A 20,275-nucleotide genomic window follows, 5' to 3' on the forward strand; every position below is an offset into this window, starting at 1 on the left:
AGGGATGCCATCCGAAGGGACCTGGGCAGAGGCCAAGTCTTGCACCTGGGTCAGAGCAATCCCAAGTACAAATACAGGCTGGGTGAAGAATGGATTGAGAGCAGTCCTGAGGAGAAGGACTTAGGGGGTGTTGGGTGATGAGAAGGTCGACATGGGCCAGCAGTGTGCTTACAGCCCAGAAAGCCAACCGTACCCTGGGCTGCATCAAAAGCAGCGTGGCCAGCAGGGCGAGCGAGGTGAACGTCCCCCTCTGGTCTCATGAGACCCCACCTGGAGCTTGCCTTCAGCTCTGCGGCCCCCAGCACAAGAAGGACATGGGCCTGTTAGAATGAGTCCAGAGGAGGGCCACAAGGATGATCAGAGAGCTGGAGCATCTCTCCTGTGAAACCAGGCTGGAGGAGTTGGGGTTGTTCAGCCTGGAGAAGAGAAGGCTCCGGGGAAACCTTATATTAGATATAAGGAGGAAATTCTTCACTCAGAGGGTGGTGAGGCACTGGCACAGGCTGCCCAGAGAAGCTGTGGGTGCCCCATCCCTGGAGGTGTTCAAGGCCAGGCTGGATGGGGCCCTGGGCAACCTGGTCTGGTGGAGGTGTCCCTGCCCATGGCAGGGGGTTGGCATTAAGTGGGCTTTAAGGTCCCTTCCAACCCAAAATGTTCTGTGATTCTGTGATTTTCAAGAAAAATGCAAGGTGAAATAAAGGATTCCCACCATTCAGAACAACCCGTTGATGATATTTTAAGGATTAACTGAATGCATGATTTGCTATACTGTGGTGAATTCCACATGAAAGTGCTATCAAAACAAGCAGAGAAATAGTTGAAATCTTTTGAGTTAATATTTCAATAGTTCTGGAAATATTGTAAATGATTAACGTAATTTGAATGGGGCATGCCATAACTAGCAGCACTGAGATGCTTCTCAGCCTTTTCTACTCAGTTATTCCAAAAAAAGCCCTTGTAACTAATATCTAGCAACTCACATTTGCTTTTATCCATCCCCAGTTTTTTTGAGTGCCACATTATATCTAATCTAAGGATTCCTTATACTTAATATAAGGACTGCATTTATCACTTTGTGCTTTCTAACTTTGCTATCTTTTATTTTACCCTACCGTCTGTTCTCAAAACACTGCAGCATCTCCGATTGACATAAGGCGTTTGCCCACCCTAAGAGCTAGATACACTGTTAATGTTGCCCTCTTCTGGACCGCTCATTTTCCACGCGGTTTTGCCAAAAAAACAGTTTTGACCAAAAATATGATCTCACGGAAAGCCTTTAATAAGTCACGTCGCCTTTATTTGTTACTTGTCAGTAGGAGCAAAGGGTTATTCTGGTCGTTATTCCAGCTTGGTGTTCATTTTGCCTCAGTGCTGCAGCACTGTTTCAGGTGCAGCGAGTCCCACCTGCCGACATTGCGCACCCAGCACTTTGCGGGCGAGGCTCTCCTCACTCCCACCCCGCTCCTCGGGGCACAGCCCACTGAGGGCAACCCCCCCCGTTCACCCCAAAGCACAACACCCCCAAAAGAGCCCTTTCTGAGGCAGCCCAGCCCGGTTCATCCCCCTTCTCCCCTCAGCTCCGGCCGCAGGAGGCCGCTTCTTCCTGCCGGGCCGCATCCGGGGCGGAGGCAGCGACATGGCGCCCAAGCGGCGCGGCGTGCCCGCGGCCGGGGCCGGGGCCGGCGAGCCGGCGGCCAAGCGAGCCCGGGGCGAGGAGGGCGAGTTCACGGGTGTCCGCTTCAAGGCGCTGCTACGGGACCCCAGCACCGCCGGGAAGGGTGAGGGGCCGGCTGTGGGGACCCCGCTTTGGGGTCGTGGGGGTGGGGGACACCGCGAGGGGCAGGTGATGGAGCCGCCGTCCCCGGCGGTGGGCTGGCTGCAAGCCGCGGGGGGAGCCCCTCATGCGGAGGTCGCCGCTGTCTTGCAGGGCTGGAAACCTTCGTGTCCGTGGCGAAGGAGCTGCCGGCTGCACAGCTCTACGACGTGGTGGAGGGCTACGTCAAGATTTCCGTGGAGTGCGCCGAAATTTTCAAGCTGCTGGATGGGGAGAGGAAGCCAGAAAGCGAGGTGAGCCCTGAGGACTGCCCGGACTGGGAGCAGCGCTGCCAGAGAGATGCTCTGCAGCATAAATAACCCTGATAACACTTAGGTGTGCGGTTCCTTTTTATTCGTTTTTTCACTGGAAGTCACAGTGGCAGAAGCATTGGTCAAGTGGGAGATGGCCTTTCCATCCCAAAGACATCCCTGTATTTAACGCGCAGCACAACCAGCAGTCCAGCCAAAATTAGCCTCTTACAGGTCTTTAACTGTCAACAAGAGACCATAAATAAAATTAAGGGGTCAACAGAAACAACTACACAACAATAAAATAGTCTGCTGAAAACAGTTATTCTCATAACTAGACATTTCCCTGACACACCAGCATGTCCAAGAAGCCACTGCTAAATCTGACATTGTTTTTATCACCTGGGCTGGAAACAATTTGTCTTCCTCAGAATATGACGAATAAACTAAATAATTAAAAAGCTCCTTTCACAGTGAGCACCATGGCAGCATTATTAACTTAGGTCTGCTTACAATATAAAATTTGATGCTCTTCACTTTAATCTCTGTGTGTCGGTCTTTGCATTAGTTTGTCATTTCTGTTTGTGTAATGACAATCTGTGTAATCACAACCACATTCAATTAAATGCTTTCTTCAAGATCCTTTTACTAATGGAGGCTAATACTTGTGATGAATACATTCCCCTTGCAGAGTGGGCTCCAGTTTCAGCCAGGAGTTCATTATGAAGCTGGAACAGTTCACATGGTTTCCTCCAGCAGATTTCGTTGTGCAGTTAGTAACAGTTCCCTCTTACAGCTTAGGTTCATCAGCCCTAGGTCTTGGCCTCCAATTTAAAAAGATCCATCCAGCCTGTGCTAAGATTTATGCTGCAGTCAGCTTTTGCCTTCCCAGAAGCTGCTGCTGTGCATACGGATAAATCATGCATGTGCACGTAGGTCTCCATTCACATGTGAAGAAGGACCCTTTTTCTTGTTTGTCCAGGGTTGTCCAGGCCTTCAGTCAGCACATATGGTGTGGGCTTCCAAACAAAGTTGTCCTTTGAATTTCATTAGTTTTGCAGCTGCAAAAAAAAAGAGGAGTTGTCTGCCCCTCTGTGACTCTCTGGTCTTTCATATAGTGTCTGTATAGGGGCTTTCTTGAAGATTCACACTCTCAGAATTGATCCATTAGAAAAGGAAGCGTTTAGGAGAGAATTCAGAAGTTAACTTTGCCTTCATATTTGGAAGTTTTCCTCTTGTGGTACGGTTACTCTTCTTTTTAAAGGCATTTTTTACTGTTTGCTCAGCTAACAGTTTCAAGCCCTATCTGATATTGAAATATATTAATATATTTATGTATTTTACAGATGATACTAATCTTTCAAGCTCTGGAAGCCATTCTACTGAGGACAGCCAGCGACCTCTCCCATTTTTCTGTTGTGGGAACAAACATAGTCAAAAAGATGATTCATACCTACATGCGATTGATCTATGCTGCATTGTATTCTGAAAATTACAGGTAAGTCTTCTCCATAGTGTTGAGGAGAATCTCTCAGTTGCTCTGCATTGGTCCCAAAGGGCTGTCTGGATCTTACACATAAATACATGAAACTGCAAAACTCAGCCTGACTTATTGCTAATGATCCACTGTTACTTAATGATTTTGTTCCACATTTTGTAAAATGATTGCACATGGAAGTCTTTCCAAGGTTTCCAGTTCATGGACATGACCATGCTTCCTAGACCACTGAGCTGATCTCACTGCAACAAGTGTTTTAACTGCACATACAATTCCAAATGTGTGTGGATAGGTATATTGTAAAATAAACTTTGAAACTGCGCAAGATTTGCACTTATGAATAATTTAAAGATTACAACTTCTGGAGAAACCTGTCTAGAACCTGCACAGTGATGCCATCACACATATTTGTGGTGGCATCCTTTTTTTCAGTAACAAAGCTGCCCATGCTGAAAAGTTTTTGATATTTTGTCAGTTGCTTTTTCATAATGTTCTTCACAATAAAAATACGTAGAATGTGAGCATCGTAAAATAATATGCTCTGCTTTTTCTGTGCTACCTCGTGGATGTGCAAAGGGGTTTTTATACTAGTGATATGTCTAGATAGGATCTCTGCTTTCATCGTATTGCTTTCTTACAGATTGTCCATGAGTGGAAAATCATGGACAGACTCCAAAACTCTTACTGAGTAGTGGCTGTTCAGGTGATGGAGGACTTCATGCTTGTGCCTGATGGCTGTGTCAGTGTTCCCATTGAAATAAATTGCAGATTTCAATGGAATCTGGGAGTCCTTAATTTTTGGCATGTTATTCCTTTTATCTTACTTTATGAGATGAATATCCAGCCTCTCACTGCAGCTTAATTTTTGGGAAGAATATAAGTAGGCATTCCTTTTTCCCTTCTTCCCTCTCCCCTCCTCCCCAGTTGCTATTATCATGGCCTAAACAATAGTTTTGATTATTTAACTTCCCTTCTAATTTCTCAGGCAAATATTCCCAGTGGTCAGTGAGCAAGAATCCAAACTGAGAGTAAATCTTGGGATTTAGATCAATGCCAAGAACACGGCTACTGTGCTGCACTTAAGTGCAAGAAAATTGCCATCATTCAACTAGCACAACACCAAAGAAAAAACAAATACAGTTTTTCTTTGGCCTATGCAATGCATGTCATTATCTTTAATATCAGTTTTAGTTCCTATGGACCTGTTTGTGGCAGTAAACTGCATAAGCGTTTTTGGACAGAGGCCTCAGTCCTGCAAAGTATGCTTGGAAAAATAAGCTGTGTATAAAGAACTCTGGTGTTCTTTATAAATAATGTAATAATGTGTGTTTGGTCTAAATTTGTATTGTGATGTATAAATAATTGGTTACATGTTCAATTAAAGCTCCCATCAACTGCAGCAAGAGGTTTGCATGAGTGGGGATACATTCTGAGTGGCTGTCTTGATTGTCCATGTTGGGACTGGCTCTGCAAATTGCTTTATGCCTGAAACATCTGAAGGCTTGGGTGGATGTCAGAGGAGGAATGGGATAATTTATTTTGTTACAAAATCATCTTTCTTTCCCTTTTCTCTTGGGTTGGTGGTTTGCATAGCTGTCGTCCCAGAAATAACTTGCAGGTTGTCCTCTGTTTCGTTTTAGGATGAGCCGAGTGTGCCTTACCCTGTTGTCAGCAATGGTGGCTCAGGGGCCGGATTCAGCAAGGGATGTGTACAGCCACTTTGATTTCAATAACAAATCTCTGCCTGGATTAGTGAAGAAAAGAGATAAGAAGGTAAATTAAATGTCTGTCTGTGGGTGTGCCATGGAATGCTATGCCTTGGCTCCCATCAGTTTTCTTCTACCAAGTTATTTAAAACTAAACTGTTGCCAAAGACTCTCTGGCCATATTTTCATCTGCAAGAACGTGCCTCTTCCTTCCTGTCCTGTGTCAGGCTGAAATGCTTCTTGATTGTTTCTAATAGGCAGCAGAACTGATCTATGGGGCAGGAGTTTCCCATCTCCTTATGTAGGAAATCCCCAGGGCATGTTTCTGAGTCTTTGCAGTTGTGGGATATCTGGCAAGCACCCTGAGGTACAGCTTGCTTCGCTTTTCATCCCGTGCTGATCGTTTTCATCTTGTCAGGGTGCAGAGCTCCTCAGGCTAACCTTCTTAACACTGCTATGTAGTATTTACTGTTTAACATCAAATGGCCTTGTCTGTTTCTAATAAGCTCTGATGAAATATAAAATGTGGGCTACCCTTTTCTGGCTTTTCACTGGCTAAAACAGAGCGAAAGTGGTGGTAAACTTCTGTAAACTATTCAGTGATTGGTTTATGTGAAAAGTTAAGTCTTTTTTTTTTTTTTTTCCAATGCAAGGATTGTGATTTGGCCCCACTGAAATAAATGGAGGTTCTGCAGTTGTTTTAATGGAGAGAGGATTGATACAATGATAACCAATTGTTACAAATTGTACACAACTGCAAAATTAATACTGCATACCAATGATACTTTTTTTCTTTCTTTAAGGGGAGACCTGATGTCCGTATGGCATATATTCAGTTTGCTCTCTCCTTTTTAATTGCTGGTGACAATGCAATCTTGGTACAAGTGCTGGAATTAAAAGGTATTTCACAACTGCTTACATTTATTTTAAGGTAGAGTCCTTTAAAGATGATAATAAATATGAACTATTTCAAAATGTGAACCAGTTAAAACAGCACTAATAAGATAACAAAGCATATTTTTATTTTTGTTACCCAAAAAACTTTAAACTACTTCAGTGTTTTAGTAAGTGCCTCTTTTACTTGAGAATAACATTTTGTATCTGAAAAGGCAGTGCAAAAATAGAAAGCCCTTGATCACACAGATCTAAAAAAAGTAAATGTAATACAATTTTTGAGGCCAGAGAGTCAATAAACAGAAAAAAACTACATGGCCTCTAGACTTGCTCATAACACATACTGGATGTGTTTTATTATTACGTTTTTTTGAAAAGCGTTGAAGATGAAGTCTGCACTTACTTTAGTTTCCTTTCCGACCTCATGCAGGCCAACTCTTGTATGCTCTCTGAGACTGTTTTTTGTCAGTGTTTCAGGAGACCTATGTAACATCATTTGCATCCTTTATGGAAGCATTATATGTAAGCCCAGTCTGTGTCTCTTGGAGAAGGGGTCCAAACTGACCTGACAAGGATCCAGAAAGTCAAATCCTACATACACTTAATGAAAACTTGATCCCTTATGTGCTGAAGTTGAATGTAAGACTTATGTTGGCTTCTGTGGTTTCAAAAGTACTGCTGATGTTTCTCAAGCAGTGAATTGCTGCCTTTGGTGTGGTTATGAAGGAATTCAAACAGGACTTTAAAACGGGACATCTGTTAGCTGGAATTCATTTCTTCTATGGTGAGGGAGTAAAACCAGGTCATAACTATTTACTTTTATTGTTCACGCTACCCTGTGAGCTGCAGATTTCCTTCAGTTGCTTGCAGTTGTTCAGTTCTTTCAGATCAGGGGATGGCAGTTTACAGTGTGCTGAGCCAGTCAGCCCAGCTGGCTTTCATTACCCAGTCTGGGACATTCCAGTTCTCTAAACTTGGAACGCACAGGTGAGCTGAAAGTTGAGGTAGCTTTAGATGTAACCTGCAAACTTCTGAGACTCATTCAGTGAAACAATTGTGAGCCCATCAGTGGAAAGGAAGCCCATCATTAACCCAAGTTCAAATACTGCACAGCAGATTGGGACCTGAAATATATTTGAAATTGACAGATGGCATTAATAACTGACCTGGGAAATTAGCAAGTTATGCTGAAAGTAAGTTTGGCAGCATTACATATTTGTCACTATAGTTATAGACGCATCATCATTCTGAACTCTTACTGCAGCCTTTTGGTTCATTCTTAAAATAACAGTAAAGTAAATAGTATGGCATTGAAGAGAAATGGGGGGTGAATTCACTGAAGTGTTTTAGTATGAAAATAGCTTTCACATCTTCACTTAACGTTTGAAATGTCGTCTTAGATTTCATTCCAGATATTCTTCGTTCTGGAATAAAGGAAGACAAAGTTTCTACTGTCAATCTTCTACTCTCCACACTGAAAACTAAGGTATGATATATACTGGAAATGTCTTTGCCTCCTTGTTTTCTGTTTTCTTTGCTACTGGAAACAATTTGCACAATTTCTCATAAAATACACAGCTCTTCAGTATGTTGGCACCATGCTGCTGCAAACTGCTGAAAGTTTGTCTGTGTCCATTGCTGATGCTACCTGTTGGAGGTTGATAGCTTGGCTGTAATACTGTTTGAGGACTGCAGCTTGTTATGTCTTTGTGATGTCCTCTTTGAAAGTGAGTCATTGCGCAGCTAGTTAAAGATTTTGTGGAATGTGTTGCTAATTTGCCATTATTTTGCGATAACTTATAATAAAGTTGTTTTTTTTCTAATTCTTTTCAGGTGGTTCAAAACAAAAATGTCACCAAAACACAGAAGGTGCGCTTTTTTACTGCAGAAGTGTTGAATCACATAGCTTCACTTTACAGGTGGAATGGGATTACTGATGTCAGCTCTGCAGATTTCAAGGTCTGGTAGCTTGTTTCTTGTCAGTTATATTCATTATCTTGCCTTTTTTCTTCTTCTTCTTCTGTGTTCAGCCCATGGGTTTTCAAATATCTAGCTGTGGTTAGGTAACCAGGAGTTCAAGAGGAGAGATCTGCTGGGGCTTCTGAAAAAGATACCCTAGTTTTCTGCTGCTTCTCACTGCTCAAGGAGGAGGGTTTGTTTCCCCTCCCTGACTGCCAGAACTGCCATGCAGATCTGTTGACCAGGGAGAAATGGGGCTTTTGGGTGTGAATATTGTACTCCATTGCCTGGACACATTGATGTCTCTATAGGATAATATGCCAGGAGCAGTGTTCTTACTATGTGCCTCATTTCCATCCTACAGACTGATCTTATCTAAGATCTAAACTTCCAAGATAGTTGCCAGCCTTTTCAGCTTGCACAGTTTGAGAGGCTGGCAGGGTTTCTAAGGGTTGAGCTGTAGTTGATTCTGCTAGGCCACAAAATCACATTCCTAAAGTAATGTAAAAGATTAATGGAATTTGGGTTCACTTCTTTTTCTTCTTTTTGATAGGTAGGAGTATTTGGTTACTTCCTCCATTTTTGTACAGTGACTGTAAAGGCATTCATACCCTACCTTCTTTCCCTGAAACACTGGCAAATTCAGTGCATTGTTAGCTATCCATCTTTCTTGTCCTATATTAAAGTTGTTCCATATTCTGCCAAATTGGCCTACACTGCTTTACACTGAAGGCTTCAGTGACTTATTTTTTGTATTTCTGAACTTCGTCATACTGAACCTGCCTGTAAGGTTGTAAGTTTGTAATTTTACATCCTTATCTTCAAAATCCCGGTGTGGCCTTTCCCCAATTTACATAAGTTATATATATCTAAATTAAACTTTCTTTTAGCATTTCTGTATAAAAGGAGCTCCATAAAATTTATAGAAGAGTGAAATTGAGGCAAAATTTTCTTCGTTGATACTGAAAATCATGTCTTTTTTACTCCTTTTTGATTTTTCTAGGTAACTAAAGGTTCTGAAGATGTGGGAAAATTGATGGTACGAGAACTTGTTCATAATTTCTTGATGGACCTCTGCTGTTCTCTGAAACATGGCATAACTTTCTATGATCCAAGTCTTGGAACTTCTGGAAGGTAAATGACCAGTAAGCTGAGATTCTACATGTGCTTCGTGCTAGCAACAAGAAAGCCATCACTAGTTTTCTTGTCTGCCTTTCCAGGCCCTTGCAAGTTAACTTTGCTTAATTTTACTTCTGTCTCAGCAACTTGTAGCACAAGAAAGAAATATATTGCTGTTTTTTGTTTTGCTTTTATTTTTAATTTCACAAGAGCAAACTACTATATCTTATGCCTTATGCCTCTGCCTACTGGAGTAGAGAGTGTTCAGCTATATATATTTGTAGGGTTTTGGAGGCACTGGTTGTGTTTCTCTGAGCCATTTCAATGAATGACTAGATACCAGGTCTGTTATTGTAAGGTTTGATTCTGGACCACAGGTTTGTGGTGTGAAAATAAAATACCAAAGCTGCAGTGTAAACCAGATGGTAAAATATCTAATCTAATTTATATATGGTAAAACCAGATGTGGTTTATCCTAGAACTTGGCAAAATGTCACTGTTGATTTCAGTAATGCCAGAGTTTGGTCTGCAACACCTAATCTTGAAATACTGTTTTACCTTACTGTTTCCACTGGGTGACTAGTTAAAATATATGTACACTGATACTTTAATTCATTGGGAAAACAGTTTAGACTCTTGTGATTCTATGGAGGGACTACCATAGGATGCCTCTGCTTCATTATGTTAGCTGGTCAATGAAGGCAGTAGATCATAGTAGCAGATACTGAGTGGTGCTAGAGCAAAATTTTAACTGGTATTAACCTGATATTTTCTCTTTGCTTAGGGACATACAGAGAAAAAAAAGGGGGGGGGGAGGGGAGGAGAACTGAAAGAACATGGACTGCTTTCAAGTTTAATATTAAAGCTGTAATAGTACGTTTTCAGCTTTGTGAAGTTTGGTTAGAGTGTTTGTGAAACATTATGGTTTTAGTTAAAGGTAATTACTATTTGTCTTGAAAAAAAAAATAGACATAACTTTAGTTCTTACTTTTGTCAATATAAACTCAGATTATGTGAACAGTTTGAGAGATCTTGCTTTGGATTTGTCCCAGTGACAGAGGCACTTTAACTTTTTGCATTGCAGTATTAACTTGGAGTTGTAGAGTTAGAATTGCATGTATTGAAGTAAGGATTTCTTTCTTAAAAGTGTTTTTTTTTTTTCTTTTTATCTTTGATAGGGGAGGAAATGTGGTGCTTCTGCGCTTTCTGCTTGGCTTAAAAACTGCAACAGAAGATGAAATGGTTGCTGATCTTGTGGTGAACATTCTTAAAGTATGCCCAGATCTATTGAATAGGTACTTCAAGGAGACTCAGTATTCCTTTGTTCCTAGAGTGAAGTCAGCTTGGATGGACAATATGAAGTTACTCAAAAAGGTAAGAGTATGAAAGATGCATACCACTTCTAAATAGAAATGTGCAATTCCAACACTCTTTCTTTTCCTCTGAAAACCGGAACAGTGTTGACTAAGCAATACTGCAGAAATACCCCTAATCATAATAGGAAAGATGGCAAAGTCAGACATTCCAGACCTAGTAAAAAGTTACCAAGCAAAGGACCTTTGATTGGGAAGCCTGCCTTTGCAGTTCTTACAGACAGATATTATAACACATTACAAGTGCTGCCATTGCTGTGTAAAATTTATTATAGTTTGGGTACTGTTGCCATACAGGACCCAGTCAGCCTGTGGTGTGGCCATGTTAGGTATAAACTAACAGAATTGTTTTTAACTTAGACCAGGTCCTCCTAGTGAAGAGTTTCACTGGAATGAATCAGCAAATAAGTTGAAGATCAGGGGGTGTTTTTTATTTTCGTATTAGAAACAGCTGTTCTGTTTTGGAAGAAACTCGCTTGTTTGAAGATATATTGTGTTCACAGCTGTAAGTGAACAGTATTTTAAGAGAGTTTATTAAAATCACTAAAAAGGCAGACAGGCACAGAGTTTCGTAACTAATTGTTTTAAAACAAACCAGCAATGAGGAAGTTAGGTGATGGAGTTTTAAGTGAGTTAAAAGGGAAGGACTTAATGGCTCTGAAATAACACCATCAATTACTGTGGACATGTTAGGAAAGAAGCAGCAGGATGCTGTTAAATGTCAAAGTTAGTAAATGAAGGGGGGAGAAATGGCATCCTGTTTTCTGTGGGTGCTAAGGAAAATGAGCTGTGGCTCAGAGCCATAGTTGCTTTAAAAAGTGTAGACAGAGTGAGCTGGAAGGTCATTTGCTAAAGAGCCCCATTTAGAGCAGGAGGCTGTATAAACATTTAACTAAACCAGGAAGGAAGAGATGGGCATAAGAAATAGCGAGATACCTCATGTTGTTGATGCAGTTTTTGAGGTACGGCAACATAGAAGCCTAGCTAGGAGAAACTTCTGTCCTTTCTGAGTCTTTCTCTGCCCCTTTGCTTTAGCTTGAAGTGAGGAAGTGCGACCTGTAATCTGTTAAAAGTGTTGGCTTGTAGCAGGGGTGCAGGTTGCATGCAGATGTTTCATTTCATTGAATAGCCTGAGGGGGATGCTCTTTAGCATTTCTGTGTAAAAGTTGATATTTAGTGCTGTCACCTATGTTTGAAAAGTCAGAGCTCTTTTGTAAATCATTCCTCAGAAGAAGCTGTTATCTCTGTGACTGTTAATTTTGATTAATCTGTTTTTATTTCAGATCTATGAGGTTCAACCAGAGATTTCCAACTCTTTTAAGACTTCAGAGTTCATTCCTCTTCCCAGGTTGCTTTCTATGGTGATGGTAACGACAGTCCCTGCAGTGTGCAATAAAATAATGTTCACCCAAGGACTAAATGTAAGAGCAGCTTATATTTCAGTGGATTTTTATGTCCTAATTAATACTGTTTGACTTAAGCGTGAGATCATCCAAGAAGTTTAAGTTGCTTGTAAGTTTTATATGGTCAATTGCAGCATAAAGCTGGCATGGGGAAACACTGGAACATGAACTAAAACCTATCAGTACTGCTTCCAGCAGGTATTCTCAAGCACCAGTTCTGCCAATGCTCCCTAGCAGTTTGGGCTGGGAATCTGAAAACCTACAGGTTCTCTCCTGCAATCCAAAGCTTAGAAAGTAATTAATTCATTAGCAAATGTTAACATACAGAGAACGTTCAAAGCAGTAAGAAGAGTTACTGAAATATCATGAATTCAATTTCCCTCTTCCAGTTACCCAGCAAAGTAGTGAGGCACAGCATACTGTCACTTGTGTCAATGGTTCTGAAAAGAGCTTTGAAGAATATTGAGTACTGCTTGAATGAAGAAACTTGGCAAAAATCAGAAATCTACTCACTGTCAACGATGCAGGAATTTGTACAGCTGTACAGAGAAGCCATCAGCAAGGTACAAAGTAAAAAGGCAGTTGGGGTCTCACATGAGTCATTGCGTGGCAAGTACCTACTCCTCTGCACTTTCTCCCTAAGTGGTTGTGGCCTGAAAGCAAGGAGATGGTGTCTTGGCGGGGGGGGAAGCTGTGGTTTAAGAAATGTTAATAACTGGTGTGGTAATAGACTGATTTTCTTACAAATGTGGCTGATGGAAATGTGAATAAAACTTTGTTGTCAGACAAATTTGTAACATCGGCAGCTGTTGTGCTGCAAATGAGTTTCAAGAGCAGGGTCAGAAGCAAATTCCCCTGGTTCAAGTAAATTGAAGTCAGCAGAGTTTGTTCAATTAGAAGTTACTAGACAAGGTAGCCTTAGAGTTGATAATATGCTATCCAGATGGGGGAAAAAATAAAAACACAACTTTTTACTGGAATCTTTTTCAATAAAATGTTCTTTCATGTATTTATGTTATGCAGAATTGAAGGTAAACTACTTGATTTCAGATCTTTTTGAGAGTGAATAGAAGATCAGTTGCAAACTTAGTGAAGAGCAGCAGCTCCTCATGTTGGCTGGTTGTAAAGATTTTCATTGGAGTGGCTTTGTCTCACACAGGAGAGTTAACACAATTTTTCTCCGTTTTCTTCTAGCTTTTACCAGACATGAACAATATAGTAGCTGTTTGGCAGTCCCTTCTGAAGCAAGGGAGTGAACGTCCTGATGGGCAAGAGGAGAAAAGGGAAACTGCGGTTTCCACTGTGGAAGAAACGACTGAGACAGCAGAAGTTGCTGAACAACATGGTAGGCAAAGCAGGTGAAGTCATCACATCTTACATGTGTGTGAATGGGTGGTGTAAAATCCTGTCCCCGTGTAAGGCAGTTCACCAGCAGAGTCCAGATACCAGCCATGCATTTACTACTCAGCTTTGCTTTGTTCAGTTCTTCAGGCAGTTTAATTCTGACCATTGTCATAATGGCCTAAAAGTTTGACATAAATGAAGGCTGGCATTGCTCCTGGGAGGTTAAGCAGTGTGACTTTCTGCTGTTGCAGCGTCACAGAATACTTGAGGTTGGGAGGTACCTCTGGTGATGACCTGGTCCCACCCCCCTGGTCAAACAGGGCCACCTAAAGCAGGTTGCCCAGAACCTTGTCCAGTTGGGTTTTGAAGATCCTCCATGGAGGAAGACTCCACAACCTCCCTTGGCAACCTGTGCCAGTGCTCCATCACCTTAAAAACAAACAAAAGTGTTTCCTGAGGTTCAGATGGAACCTGCTGTGTTTCAGTTTGTGCCTTGTACCTCTTGTCCTGGCACTGAGCACCACAGAAAAGAGCCTGGCTCCATCTGTTTTGCACTCTGCCTTCAGTTATTTATAGACATTGATGAGAACACCCCTGAGCCTTTTCGCTGGGCTAAACAGTCCCAGCACTCTCAGCATTTTCTCATGAGAGAGAGGAGATGTCTCAGTCCCTTAATCACCTTTGTGACCCTTCCCTGGACTGTCTCCAGCAGCTCCATATCTCTCTTGCACTGGGGAGCCCACAACTGGATGCAGCTTTCCAACTGTGGCCTCACCGGTGCTGAACTGACAGGAAGGATCTTCTTCTGTAACCTCCTGGCAACGCTTTGCATAATGCAGCCCAGGACACCATTTGCCTTCTGTGCTGCAAGGGCACGTTGCTGGCTTGTGTTCAGCTTGGTGTCCAGCAGCATCCCCAGTTCCTTTCTGTGAAGTGCTTTCCAGTTGGGTGGCCCCCAGGATGTACTGGTGCCTGGGGTTGTTCCTCCCCAGGCGCAGGACTTTGTAGTTCCCTGTGTTAAACTGAACCCTTCTGTCCTTGATCCTCCTGTGCTAGTACAAGTATTTTGCTGTGACACAATAAAACAGGCAGGGGAGCTGAAAAATCCCTTTGGGTGATTTAGTCTGGCATGTTATTTTACCATGAGATCATTTTTTTGGGAAGCAGCTAGTTACTGTGGCTATACAAATGCTTGCGTTGCTGTAAGCACAGGAGTGGAAACAGGACACAGAGGGTTGTTGTGGAAGGCTTCAGTTTTACTCTCACAAAAACAGCGTCCTTACTGAAGGACTTGCTTTCATTGTCCCATTGCAGGGAACTGGAATTTTTAGTACTCCTCTGTAGCTTGGCTAGCAGCCTGCAATGGTTTGCTTATAGGCTGAAGATAAATCTACAGACAGCTTTGTGCCCTTGACAGGGCATGCTCCACATTGAGACTTTCTGGAGCAGAGAGTTCTTCAGAGAATGTCCTTCTGTGTGTGACTTCAGGCAGCGGATTAGTTCTCAGTGCTGACCCTCCAAGGCTACTTACTGGTAGAGTGCCTGCTAAAACCAATGGAGCAGCTATTTTTATTATTTTTTTTTAAGAACTGTACCTTTAGTTTCTTTTCATGCTAGAATGCTGCTAATATTCTATTAGTTACTCTTAGTGCACCTTTTGCAGCTTTATTTGCATTGTGGCAACCAGAAAATTCTCTTTTAATGGAATTTGAGACTCAAGAAAACAATGACAACGTTTGTGTATGGCATCCATCCAGTTCTTCATGGCTCCCTGAGGGAGAGCTAGTTAGCAGGAAGAAGATAAGTGTTAAAAAAAAAAGTTCCGGCTGCCTTTCATTTATTTTGCTTCCTCTCATTAGTAACTGGATAACAAGTAGCTTTTATGCATCCTCATGTTATAAACCGAAAGAATACTTAGCTGTTGAAATAGCTTCTCATAAGAAGTAAATGGCTGCCTTAGCTGGGGTTGGCATTTCTCTCTTCCAGATACATGTTGTCATCCTCCTCTCAAGACATCTTGAAAAAGAAATAAGGGAAAGAAAGAAATCTTTAACTGAACTAATAAATTAGTGTGTTGGCTTATGCCCTTCCCCAGTCAAACCTACCTGGCATTTGGTTAAAATAGTATTGCCCCAAAATAGCAGCCCGACTATCATCTCTTCCTTTCCTTTTTTCTGTTTTTTAGTCTTAAATTGAACAGCAGTGGGACTGGCTGGGTTCTTCTAGAGGCTGGTAAAATGTTGAGGTTACCTTTATCTGTGTGAGCACTTCAGAATCAAAATAAAAACGACAGTTGTCTCTTCAAGCACTGAATAAGTTGATAGAATACTTGTAAAATTAAAACAGGAATACTGGAAAAGGAAATTGGGGATTCCATAATGTGTCTTTTGTTTCTGTTGTTAGTGAGGAAGGTAAATGATCAGTTCATAGCCAAGTCTATTGAAAATATTGTTAGTGTTTCTCATGATTGGTACTATAAGTGCTACACTGTTATTTCTTGATGTGAAGGAAGAAGGAGCTAATTCTGCTAACGCTTGATTTAGGTTCAGATGATGCTGAGACACTGTTCCTGAAAGCTGCATTGCTTCAGGTCATATGCCTTTATCAGAAGGTTGTGCCCCACTTGGTAGCACGGAGCAACTTTGATTTTAGCAAGCTCTTAAAAGGTATGTGATGCATATTTCTTTTACCTTCATTGGTGTCACTGGCTATTTGCAAAGTAAGTTACTTCCACATTCTTCTTAACCACAATGATACAGATTTTGTTTTAACAGGATAGGTCACAGAAAGTTTGGGGTGAAGGAGAATCACGTACCAATTTGCCAGTCTTCTCTGGAAAATCTTAGCATTCAAGTATATATATATTTTTAATTTGCTGTGTTGTTCATTGTTTTGTTTTTATTATGTTTTTTGGTTTTATTATGGTTTTGCAGCGTGTGGGGAGTAGAACAGCATTCTATATGGCGTTATCCTGTGAAAAACCCATACGAGGAAGCATGTTAGCAATATTGTTGTGTTTTGTCTCTGGTGTCGCGTTCACTGGGGGTATGCCTCTTCACACAGCAGGAGTCAACAGATGTCCTGTACCTGCTTAATGCAGCAAGGATGATGACCCACAAAATCATGGGCTGTGGATAAGATCTTCCAGTACTGCTTGTGGTACAATAAAGACAGCCGTTACTCTCTTCATTTGGAGGAGAGAGCAAAATGTTATTTGGGCATTATTGCTGTCTGTGGGCCAGCAGAGCTCATAGGCCGCCAAATTAGAACAATTGTCCAAGTCCTAGGCAGGTCTGGGATTTATAAGAATGAGAGTTTTATATGAAAGCCATGCTTAAAGCCTGTCAGGGGGGAAAGGGGTTTTAAACAACCAACCACCCCCACCTCCTTCTCCCAAATCAGCTGTCTTATCACATAAATCCAAATCACACATCCTGTTTGTCGCGTTATTTCTTCCACTGCTCTGCTTTTTTTCAAAATGGACAAAAGGCAGAACACCTTCTTGTGAGGCAAAAATCTCTTTGATGGTATGTTTTGTTACACAATAAAATAATTAAGTTGGAAAATAAAGTGTCAGAAGGGAGCTTGGATATTTGTTTTGATGAAAGAGGATAAGGTAGACAATGATGTGGGGTAAATTAATCATGAAACTTCCCTCCTTTGGATTCCAGCTTGGGAGTTCTGTTGTTCCTTGCCCTGACTGAAACATACTCTCCAAAGGCAGCATGTTTTTCTGCCTTTTATCAGTGTGCACATTAAACAGCTGGTACTGTTTTATTTGGTCTTGCTGTTGATTAGGCTTTTGATGTGATGCTGATTTCTTAAAATTTACTGTTCTCTCTCTGATGTGGACCACAAAGGTGCTATACAGACTATGAAAAGTACGCTGCCATCAAAGCTTTATACAGCTGATCTCAGACTGCAGTCAAAGTGTGGGCAAGTCAATTTTTGGAGCTCACAGTGAGGGTCTCTGCACAACTTTGTGACCTGTAGGGTGAATAGTTGTGGTGTTATGCCATAGCAGTTGTGAGCAGATGATAAGAGCGGTGCAGGAAGAGATACAAATGTGAAGTTCAATTACCTATTAAAAATACTGTAATGTTATAAGAATTAAGATCTGCTGTTGACTTAAATTCTATACTTTGGTCTTGGCTTCCTATAGGACGCAGCTTTTCAGGGTAGCTGAGACTGATGGTAGAGATTTTGTATTCAAAAAACAAGCACAGCAATAGCTTGTGCTGGGGGCAGGTGTGACTCTTCCTGCTGGGTTCCAGCCTTAGATTGTCCAACCATGATAGGTTTGTCTGTGTGTGCAGGTCTTATGGTCTGGAAACTTAACGAATTGCCAATTTATCTCAGAGTGGTGTTTTGAAACCCTAAATGATTCGTAGTATTCCTGATGATCTCAGTAAGATATTCCAAAGTTGATAATTTATTGCTTTCAAACCTCAGGTATCGTCACTGAACAGGGCCTCCGAGAGGAGGTCCCCCCTGTTCTGCAGTACCATATACTGAAAGTGGCATTGGAACTTCCTGCAAATAAATTTGCCTGGTTCAGAGTACAGGTAAGACTTCAAGGCAGATTTATGCTTCTTTAGCCCATAATCCTCAAATCCAGAACTGCCTGCTTTTAAACTAGTCCCAGTCTAGTTCTTTTAGAGGGTAACTCTTTTTGTATCACCGGTAGAAATTACAGACTTAACATTAGTAAAGAATTCTTTCTGAGCTGAAGAGTTTTTAGCAAGGACAGAAATTTTTGTCTACCTAAAGAGGGCTGACAGGATTTCTTCAGCTCTTGTTGTCCTCAGAGAACTGCAAAAGTAAGAATTTTCTGATTTGGGGAAATGGCTGGAGGATTGTCTTTTGATATTCGGATAGTGTTCAGCATCCCTGTGACTTGTATTGTTTTCCTTTCTTTGAGGATCAAGTTCAATCTCTTAAATGATTACGGTACTGTCTTATTCAGGCACTACTTGTAGGAAATCTGAATTCCTGGGTATAACAGAAATATAAGCAGAATGGATGATTGTGGAGAAAGGTGGCTTTATCTGGGACTCTTGTATTAGCTGGTGTTTCTGCTACTCCTCTCTTCTCCCATTTTCAAAAAAAAACCCCGCATTATACTTATCTTCCTGGTTCACAGAATGCAATCATCCCATTAACTGCTGGCTTTGGTACTTTTGGACTTGTCTATAAAATCATATACTTATTACATATCTGCTGTAGTGCAAAATAATCCTGTACAGTTCTGCAGTACCAAAGGAATTTTATTATATTTGTCTTATAGGATGTCTCTGAGACAGAAAAGACAGCCGGTGAAAAATCAGTATTTTATTTACTGATGAAAATGTTCATTACAAGTAACCAATCTCATCTGAAAATTTCAACCAAAAAGCTGATTATCAAGGTAAGTGTTTGATCTGAAATATCAGGATATTCACTATATTCCATTCATCTGAAATTTCAAGATCCTAAGAACTTTTCCTTAAAAAAGATAGATAAGGTAGATACGTTTACTATGTACTTGTGTGGACAACAGAGTCTTCTTTCCATTTCCTGTGACTGTTATTGGAAATTGCTGTAACCTATTAGCCAAGTACTCTGTGAAAACAAATGCTGTCAACTGAATTTGCTGCAAGAGTTGATGAAACAGTAAGAAAAACATCTTCAGTGTTTGTCCATCCCCTAGGCTGAGTTAAATGTTACGATGTAGTTTGTGCCTGCAATGGCCTAGACATTTGATCAAGCAAAGATTAGTTTTGATCTTTCTTTTTTCTTTCCTTTTTTTTTACCTCGATGTATTTAATCTGCACTTTGTCACTCTTGCCTTGCTCAAGTCTTATGTTCGCTCTGCCCTTATAAAAATCTTGTTAGTCTGAATCAAACTATGATTTAAGGAATGCTTTTGTCTTAAAATGAAATAAAATCCACTTCTGTGCATTTAAGTAGGAAAGATCTGACTTTCAGAAGTGCTCATCAACTACAAGTTTCAAGAAGACTGGGCATCTTTTAGTTATCTTAGTAGGGATAGTCCTACATTAAAAACAAACCCAACCAAACAAGCTGTCTTTCTCCCTGAGAACAAAACTAAAAAGGTGTTCTGAGCCTTGACCATAATGTCCCGTAACTTTAGTTGCGTACAAGTTTATCTATATAGCTTCTTGTGTTTAATTTCTGCATTTAGCTTCAATTACAGGGCCCAATTGTAACGTCCAGTACGCTAAACCAAAGTTAGAGTGATTTAATTAGGTTGTAGTTCCCTTGATCACTGCAGGGGACTAGAAGCAGGTTAACTTTGTCTTGCAGTGATGAAGAATGTCTCAATCCAAATCTACCCAGTGCAGTTTTTCTCGCATATTTGGATTCTTTTGCTGAGTGGGGTTGTGGGCTGCCTGACTCATTCTTGTTTCCTCTTTTACTTTCAGTCTATTTCATTTTCTCTTAGAGAAGACAGAAGCAGTGAAGTTAGGGCAGTTATGTCAGCAGAAAGGCTGCTAAGAATAGATGCTAATGAGTGTGTTTTGCTTATTTTTCAACACCGTGCTGTATAATCGGAAAGCATGTTTTTGGATTTCACATTCTGTTCCTGCCTGTTTTCATAAGAGCTGCAAGTGTATTTCTATTTTGAGACTCTGCCAAAAATAGTGAGTTATTTAAAAATGGATCTTTTTTCTTTTTTTTCCTCATTAAATGAATTATCCTGTCAGTTTCTTGTAAGCAGCCGTGTTATTTTTATAGCTGCTGGGGTGTACACAGAGTAAATATTGAGCAAATGAGCTGTGATGGCTTTCTTTGTATTTGGGGTATGGGGAGAAACAAAGGCATGGATTCATCCCGCATCATTTCAGGCATCCAACGTAGGTGCCAGAGTTTGGAACCTGTTCAAGGTTTCTTCTGTTGTTGGGAGTGAGGGAC

At 41.1% G+C, this 20,275-nt stretch overlaps 1 protein-coding gene across 2 annotated transcripts in view; it reads left to right on the forward strand.

Annotated features, from left to right (window-relative positions):
• Positions 1 to 1,636: 1,636 nt before the first annotated feature.
• URB1 (URB1 ribosome biogenesis homolog) overlaps positions 1,637 to 20,275 on the forward strand; it is a 45,339-nt gene continuing 26,700 nt past the window's right edge. The window contains exons 1-15 of one of the 2 annotated variants that reach the window (XM_032197396.1): positions 1,637 to 1,778; positions 1,928 to 2,067; positions 3,411 to 3,562; positions 5,203 to 5,335; positions 6,072 to 6,168; positions 7,563 to 7,648; positions 7,996 to 8,121; positions 9,125 to 9,255; positions 10,419 to 10,614; positions 11,897 to 12,034; positions 12,406 to 12,579; positions 13,211 to 13,361; positions 15,904 to 16,026; positions 17,813 to 17,925; positions 18,648 to 18,767. In XM_032197396.1, the coding sequence (XP_032053287.1) occupies positions 1,637 to 1,778; positions 1,928 to 2,067; positions 3,411 to 3,562; positions 5,203 to 5,335; positions 6,072 to 6,168; positions 7,563 to 7,648; positions 7,996 to 8,121; positions 9,125 to 9,255; positions 10,419 to 10,614; positions 11,897 to 12,034; positions 12,406 to 12,579; positions 13,211 to 13,361; positions 15,904 to 16,026; positions 17,813 to 17,925; positions 18,648 to 18,767 (2,022 nt within the window). Of the gene's footprint in view, positions 1,779 to 1,927; positions 2,068 to 3,410; positions 3,563 to 4,202; positions 4,266 to 5,202; positions 5,336 to 6,071; positions 6,169 to 7,562; positions 7,649 to 7,995; positions 8,122 to 9,124; positions 9,256 to 10,418; positions 10,615 to 11,896; positions 12,035 to 12,405; positions 12,580 to 13,210; positions 13,362 to 15,903; positions 16,027 to 17,812; positions 17,926 to 18,647; positions 18,768 to 20,275 lie in introns of those variants that run through there. The other variant, XM_032197405.1, reaches the window with a different exon arrangement.

Source organism: Aythya fuligula, chromosome 1 (genome assembly GCF_009819795.1).
Source record: "Aythya fuligula isolate bAytFul2 chromosome 1, bAytFul2.pri, whole genome shotgun sequence".
Classification (NCBI taxonomy): domain Eukaryota; kingdom Metazoa; phylum Chordata; class Aves; order Anseriformes; family Anatidae; genus Aythya; species Aythya fuligula.